The sequence below is a fragment of the Pteropus alecto genome, unplaced genomic scaffold, assembly GCF_000325575.1.
Source record: "Pteropus alecto unplaced genomic scaffold, ASM32557v1 scaffold24, whole genome shotgun sequence".
Taxonomy (NCBI): Eukaryota; Metazoa; Chordata; class Mammalia; order Chiroptera; family Pteropodidae; genus Pteropus; species Pteropus alecto.
This window is the reverse complement of record NW_006439192.1, coordinates 10,884,164-10,892,513: the sequence shown is the minus strand read 5'-3', so window position 1 is coordinate 10,892,513 and position 8,350 is coordinate 10,884,164. Positions and strand designations below refer to the sequence as shown.

The window sequence follows — 8,350 nt, the reverse complement described above, 5'->3', positions numbered from 1 at the left end:
TGATACCTCCAACTTTGTTCTTCTTTCTCAAGATTGCCGTGGCTATTTGGGGTTTTTTATGGCTCCATATAAATTTTAGGATAATTTGTTCTAGCTCTCTGAAAAATGCCATTGGTTATTTTGATAGAGATTGCATTGAATCTATAGATTGCTTTCGGTAGTATGGCCATTTTAACAATGTTGAGTCTTCCTACTCATGAACATGGTATATGAACTTCCTACTCATGAACACGGTATGCTTCCATTTATTTGTATCTTTTTCAATTTCTTTTTTCAATGACTTATAATTTTCTGAAAACAGATCTTCTCTCTTCTTGGTTAATTCGATTCCCAGGTATTGTATAGTTTTTGACACAATTGTAAATGGGATTGTTTTCTTAATTTCTCTTTCTGAAAGTTCATCATTGGTGTATAAAAATGCCACTGACTTCTGAATATTTATTTTGTAACCTGCTACTTTACTGAATTCATTGATCAGTTCTAACAGTTTTTTAGTGGAATCTTTGGTGTTCTTTATATATGGTATCATGTCATCAGCAAATAACAAGAGTTTTACTTCTTCCTTTCCAATTTGGTTGCCTTTTATTTTTCTTTCTTGTCTTATTGCTGTGGCTAAGACCTCCAATACAATGTTGAAGAGGAATGGTGAAAGTAGGCATCCTTGTCTTATTCCTGATATTAAGGAAAATGCTTTTAGCCTTTCCCCATTGAGTATGCTGTTAGCTGTAGGTTTGTCATATATGGCCTTTATTATGTTGAGGTATGTTCCCTCTATTCCCACTTTGCTGAGAGTCTTTATCATAAATGGATGCTGGATATTGTCGAACCCTTTTTCTACATCTATTGATATGATCATGTGGTATTTATCTTTCGATTTGTTAATGTGTTGTATCACATTAATTGATTTGTGGATATTGTACCAACCTTGCATTCCAGGAATAAATCAAACTTGATCATGGTGTATGATATTTTTAATGTATTGCTGAAACTGGTGTGCTAATATTTTGTTGAACATTTTTGCCTCAGTGTTCATAAGAGATATCGGCCTATAGTTTTCTTTTTTTGTAATGTCTTTGCCTCGTTTTGGAATCACATGTTAAATTTTTTGATCATTCTTAAAAGTTGATTTGTTAGGTAAAACATCATAAAGTTAATTAAATGCTTAATTTAGTATGTGCCAGAACTTTTTAGTTTAATTCTTCATATTCGTTATTGACCTGGAAAGATAATACCAATAATATAATTATATGGTAGCATCTTGTCCTTAGAAAGATTTTTTAAAAGGGGGACTTCTTCTTGTTTGGAAGAGGATATAATTTTTTAAACTAATATTTCTACGAGAAACTCGTATGTCTATAGTCTTTGGAAAATGAACTAGCTGAACTTTCCAGTTATATGTACATTAAATAATCCAATTTCCAATTATCTCAATAACAACTTCTTAAAATATGCACATATCATATATATGATATATAGTAAGTTGTTGGGATTCTGTTCTGGGTAACATTTTAAAGATTCATTTGAATATACCTGTTAATATCAGGTTTGAGAGCCACTTTTAGAAATTTTCACTTTCAGCTCCCAAATCTGTAGTTGCCAACATTAATAAAGTTTTAATTGTAAACTGGCAATATTTATGTCAAAATTAATGTCAGAGTAAAGAAAATAGGATAAGCAGTTCTTTATAAACAGTCATTTTAAAACATTGTTTTAGAAGTTTGACTTTTTCTGAAGACCTGCTTTCTTTAGACCTGCTTTGTTCAATTGGTAGCCACTAGCTACATGTGGCTAAATTTAAATTAGTTAAAATTTTTAAATCTGTTCGTCATTTGTACTACCCATATTTCAGGTACTGAATAGCCACACATGGCTAGTGGCTATTCAGTACCTGAAATATGGCTAGTACAAATGACGAACAGATTTATTAGACAACACAGATGAAGAATATTTCTAGCATCGCAGACAGTTCTTTAGAACAAATCTTGACATGAATTCTTCTGATTTATATCTCAAGTTATTACATTGCTTTTACCTAATCCTTTATAGAAGTGAGGATTTGAGGATTTATGAAAGCTAAATTAAATATTAAAATCCCCATTTACATTTGTACCTTGAAATAAGCCACTGATACCTATTGCCAGTACTATAGTCTAGTACTAGCTAAACAGGGAATCTACAGGAGATTTTTTTAAAATAACAAACTACCTTTCAGCATTTGAAACTTTAGATTGTTTGTTTGTTTTTTTAATTCTGGTGACCCAGAATAGAATCAGAGAAAAAATTAGAAGCCCATCTCTAACATTTGACCCTAGGTGAAATATTTAATTTCATACTCTGCAGAAGCCAGTGTGCATATAAAGGATTTGACTAATACAGTATTTTGCATATCAACTAGTCTTTTGCCTGTTTCCTTTCTAATTTCCTTTTTATATTCTTTTAATTGTGCACCTCTGTGTATAAAATTGCTGGACTGGGTGTATGTCCTTTCAGCTAATACGTTGTTCACATTGTTTCTAGAAATGAATCTGTTCTGAGCCTATTCAGGATTTATAATGGATGCAAAGCTCTATAACTTGGATAATACCTAATCAGTATCTTTAAGTAACTTTTTTACTTTCTACTTTTTGACTAGGACTAAGAAATTCTCATAGTTCTCAGAAGCATTCTTATATTTGCATGAAATTTTTTGATTGTACAATTATACCATTTTGCAAATCAGTCTACATCAAGACCTGTGTGCCAATTTCAAATAGTTCTTAGAGTTAAAAAATTCAGCTATATTAATTGTATCCCTCAAATGCTAGGAGCTGAAAATATTCAAAGTTCTACTTCTGTATACATAATTGTTATTTTATTCTGTTGAAATGATAAACTAAAAATATTACCTATAAATATCCAAAAGCTATTTCAGTGAGTTTTACCAACTGCCAGAGTCACTGTCATAGAGGCATAATATACACACCTACAAATGCCATCAATGTCATGCACAGTTAGAATGGAGGCATATGAGACATGAAAGAACAGAATAAGGGCACGCAAAGAAAGAGCTATAATTTGACATACACATTGACCCCAATATGAAATAACATGGAATTCACTTCAGCAAATGCTTTCTGAATACTCTCCATGTTAAAAGAAATATAAAGATAAGCAAGACCTGATTCCTTTCCTCAACACTTCCATAAACTAACAAATGTAATATACTCCCTTTTAAAGAAAAATAGTTGTTAATATTTCAAAAAATGTACTTCAGTATATGAAATATTCTCATCTTTTCTCTTTAATTTTAACATTTTATCTGCTATTATTATTATGACTAAATAAATGCAGTTTCTCTTATGTTGAAGAGTTCTTATAACTTATTCTGTAAAAGCCTCTCCTGAATTAAGCACTATAAACTATAAAGAGACAAAAGTATTTTGAAATCCGAAACCTTTTTTTTTTAGCATCATTAGATGTTCCTATTTGGACAGTGGACTCAGGAAATATGTCAGATCATATGATAATATCTTAAATCTGAAAGAGAATTTAAGGGAAACCAGCACTCACTTTATAGGTGTAAAAACTAAGCTATTAAGTGATTTGTCCATCATCACAGTTAATAGAGCCTAGTCTAAATACAGGTCTCCTGGACTTTAGTCCTTTTTTGTGTTATCTGAGTGTGTGTACACATGTGCACTATAAAAGCCACACTTAATGTCCATGAATGTACTTCGAATGATCAAGTACAGATTGTTTTCTTTAAAAACCTTTTTATTCGGGCCAATTTGTAATGAAATTTTGGGGTTTTTTTATTGGATTAATCAAAACACCTCATTTGTTAGCCTCATACTTGTAGCCTCATACTTAACAACCTGATGTAATTATATTCTACTTAGCATTTGTATCATACCTTCCAATTTTAGACATTTTATTAAATTGCATTTCCCTGAAATCATTCAATAAATGTGAATTAAAATTTTATATTAGTAGGCCTTTTAAGATCACTGATATTAGAGGTAGTACTTATTGTTTCAGTCGAGGAAATTGAGGCCCAAAGAAAAGGCTAAACATTAAGTACTGAAAGTTGAGTGGCTTCCCTCAGTTTACATAACAAAATCCATGGCAAAACTTTTTGCTATAATACTTTGTAAGATCAATGTATCATGAAGATGTTCTCGATCTCATGGTCCTGTTTCTTTATGCCTCTTTGCCAAGTTCTGTCCAGAAAATGTGAAGGACAGAGTAGTAGGGATGGAGAAAGATAAGTGTGTCTTACAATTTATTTAAATTTGGCTTAGGATGAGATAGATATATATTGAAGTAAGAAACCACTTATTTCTTATCTGAAAAAGACTGGGGAAAAACCCTATGTTAGACCTTAGAATCTGACCCCTTACTCTCTCTCTTTGCATAATAATTTTCCCTCGTTAACTACTTTATGATTTCTTAAAAACCAACAGTAATCCTTCCTTTTATGTAGAAAGTACACCAATACGTACTTCAGATGTTGACTATCGACTTCTAGAGGCATCTAAAGCTGGAGACTTGGAAACTGTGAAGGTAAGTCATTGCTTTTAATATCTTGAGTAGCATTGTTGAACCTTTTCTAATGCAATTCATTTTAAGCTTGATAAGTGAAACTACTCAAATCCAAACAATGAAAGGAATGAACAGAGTAGATCCATAAACAGGAGATATCTTTAACCACAAAAGATTTACTAGTATATGCATTATATCCATTAAGCCACTGTTTTAGTCACTGTTCTGGTTATGTGAAAGCTCTTTTATTTTCATTTATATTAAAGTGTTATTTTTGGCTGCATTCATAAATTTCTAAGCTAGCTCAAGCATAGATAATATTACAGTCATGTTTCAAAAAATGTTTCTTGAGCTTTTCCAAGAGATTCTCATATTTCCTCTAGAAACCTTTATGATTCTGGAACCATTTGGAATTATTTATATGCAGAAGATAGATTTTGTTTTCTCTATAACTCTGCTTGCCAAGAAAATTTTATCAGTTTTATTTGGTATGGAAATGATGGTTATAGATTTAATGTTTATCAGATAAAAATTTATTCTAATATCAAATATGCTTTTTAAAAACACACTTCCTATCTACAGTCATTCATATAGGGATGAAGATAGCGTGATAATCTCAGCACTAGCATTGCTACTATGTGCCCATCATATTAATAGTTTATTTTTAATGTAACAAAGTAATATAATTCAATTTGTGTTATATATAATTGGCAAATATACTGTAGCTTTCAAGTTTCCTAAACAGTCTATTTACAATAAAGGCCAATTTTATTTTTATGAATGGAATTGAAGTGGCAGAAGAAACCAAAGCACAAATTAAGTGAAAATTAATCGTGATTGATTTCTTTTACTAGAGGCTTTAGAAAGTATTAGATATTAGGTATTAGAAGAAAAGGCTGTTTGCTGAGTAATATATTTGCAATTATGAAAAGCAGGTAGGAAGTATATAAAATTGCTTTATCATTCAAAAAGAATGTAAAACAACAGAGAATAAAGAACTTCCAAATATTAAAAAGCAAATATTTAATAAGCAGAATGGGCTTTTATTTTTGTAACCTGGCAAAATCAGTCCTTCTTTCCCTCCCTCATCCCTATTTGGCCAGTATTCTCTAGAAAAATAAATAAATTCAGAAGATCAAAACCATAAGAAAAAAGCAGCAGTATGAAGCAGCTTCAAACATCATTGGTGTTCACTACCAATTTTTGCAGCCTTTTTAGTTTATGTAGTAAGTTCTTCATTTCTATTTAACTTTATTTTTTGAATCTCTAATTTAAGTATTAATATAGCCACAAACTCACTTGTCATGAAAAGATAGGATATTTGACCTGGCCAGATGACAGTGGCTCTTCAGAATTTAGAGTCTGGTGTTTTTCCACATAGAGTTGATGAAATTATAGCCTCTCCCTTATACTGTCCAGACTTCCTCTGTCATGGAAAAATTATACCACCTGAAAAGTCCTGTTTTTACCCACTAATGTGAAAACCCTTACTTAGACTATCAGTTATCTTCCAGGTTCTTAGTTTTCATGTAACAATAGCTCATTACAGTGGCAGAAGCGGCAGCAATATTGGCAATACCTAGAAAGCCCTTGCCATCATAACTTGTAGCCTAAAAAATGCCACTGTTTTCTCTGCTTTTTTGACTTGTCTTCTTTTCATTGCCTTTCTTCTTATCTCTTCCCTAAATTTCGGTAAAGAAAGTAACCAACCACGTAGCAAAGAGATCAAGAGATTAATAATCAAGAAAACAGGGTTTGGGTCCGTACCCTACCCCTTACCAACTCTATAAAAAAGGATATCACTTAACCTCACTGGGTCTTGGTTTATTTATCTGTAAAATAGAGATAATGATCAGCATCACAGATAGGTAGTAATTCTCTCACTGAAAGAATGAGTGCTTTTTATAAATTGTAAATTACTGTTCAAATATTATAATTCATCTATCACCACTAACAATGCAGCCCGAGAGTTAAAAGGAGAAAAGAAGACAGGAGAGGTTTGGAAGGAGAAGGAAGTAAAGGCCAAAAACTAGAATATGATTAGAAATAGTTTGACTTGTAGAGTTAGACAAACATCCCCTAACAATCAAATAAAGCACTGTGGAGTGAATGGTTTTGTTGTAGTGGATCAAAGGGCCAAGTGGGTAGCCCAGGCAGAATTAATATAATTTTTCCAGAGCCTTTTTGCTTGCCACGTCAGAGAAGACAAGAACTCTGGGTAGTTCTGCAGTCAACCTGGATTTGCCTTCTTTGAGCAAAGGATGGCTAAGTACAAGCAGACATGCTATGACAAGCAGTCTCAGGAAGGAAAGCCTTATGAAGATTAAAAAAAAAAAAAAAGGAAGGCATCAGTTGCCTTGCAAATGCTTGCTTTATTATGGGTTTTTCTTTTTGATTAAGATTTTGACCAGGAAATGTTAAAAAAGATTTGATTGTTCTCTAAGCAGTAAGAATATTAATAGAGACTGTAAAGACAAGCACAGTGCTGATTTTTAAACATCACTTGTATTATCTAATCTTTTGAAAATAATATTCATTAGAAAATAATAATTTAAGATACCTACAATATTTTGGAGCAAAATCTAATAAGTAAATATTATTGTTCTTTTTGTATTCGTCTGTGTGTATGTGCCATAAAAAGCAACTTTGCAGCCCTCAAAATGTGAATTGCAGAGATTTGGAGGGCCGGCATTCTACACCCCTACACTTCGCGGCAGGCTATAATCGTGTGTCTGTTGTGGAGTACCTTCTGCACCACGGTGCCGATGTCCACGCCAAAGACAAAGGGTATGTGTTAGCATTTAGCTGTTCAGGATTCATTCTCTAGAGACTTAAAAGAATTATTTTAATATTTTTTAAGGCTTTGATTTTTTTTTCTGCTATTAAAAAATAATGCATTTTTTTAAAGTTTAAAGCATAAATTTAAACATTATGAAAATGTACAGTATACAAAGTGAAAATTCCCTATCACCTTACCACCTAGAGATTACAACATTAAAATTTCGTTCTAATCCTCCCGAAATTTTATATGCACATCCGGGTGTGCATGCTATGGTGGCAGCGGCGGTGGTTCTAATGTAAATGATGATGCCATTCTAGTCTGCTTTGCAGTTTTCTTTTTTCACTCAGTAGTGTATCTGGAACATCTTTTCATATCAGTACTTAATAGTTCGTCTCATCCTTTTAATGCCTGTACAAAATATTTCATTGCATTGTATGAATGTGTTTCTATAGCCTATAATTTGTTTATTCCTTGTTTTGTTATTGAAAATATATAATCTCTTCCAAAAAGAAGCCATTCATCCCAAAGTCATCAGTATTAATAAAAACATAATTTTACTTTTTACTATTTCAGATATTCTATATTTTTATATTAGTTTACTAAATTATTTCTGTTTATCTAGACAGAGTTTTTAAAGCATCCATGGAAGCTATTTAGAAATGCAAGAAGGAAGTTTTAACTGAAATGAGCCTCCGTATTCTGAGTTAATTTCATATCATCTCAAAATACAAATAAGCAAGTACCTTTCTGTACAGTAACATACAAGAGTGCTGTAGAATTAAACCACACAACTTAGATTTTAGTTAACCATTATGGATGTCTCTTTTATCACATCAGACATGAGTATTCAATATTATCACTAGCTCTTTCAGAGTGTTTGTTCTAGTGCATTAGAGAGCAACCAACATTTGTTTCTATTGCCTGTTTTAGCATATAGTATTCTGACTTCAAAACATTTTTTAAAAATTTAAAAGGCACTGATCTCTCTAAATAAAAGGGCACTTGGCACCTGGTTTTTGCCATGTCTTAAGTGCAACTTAAACTTAC

At 32.0% G+C, this 8,350-nt stretch overlaps 1 protein-coding gene across 1 annotated transcript in view; it reads left to right on the top strand.

Annotated features, from left to right (window-relative positions):
* Positions 1 to 8,350, top strand: part of TNKS (tankyrase) — a 180,459-nt gene that overhangs the window by 141,024 nt on the left and 31,085 nt on the right. The window contains exons 13-14 of the mRNA XM_006916343.3: positions 4,463 to 4,542; positions 7,163 to 7,308. Of these exons, the coding sequence (XP_006916405.1) occupies positions 4,463 to 4,542; positions 7,163 to 7,308 (226 nt within the window). The remainder of the gene's footprint in view (positions 1 to 4,462; positions 4,543 to 7,162; positions 7,309 to 8,350) is intronic.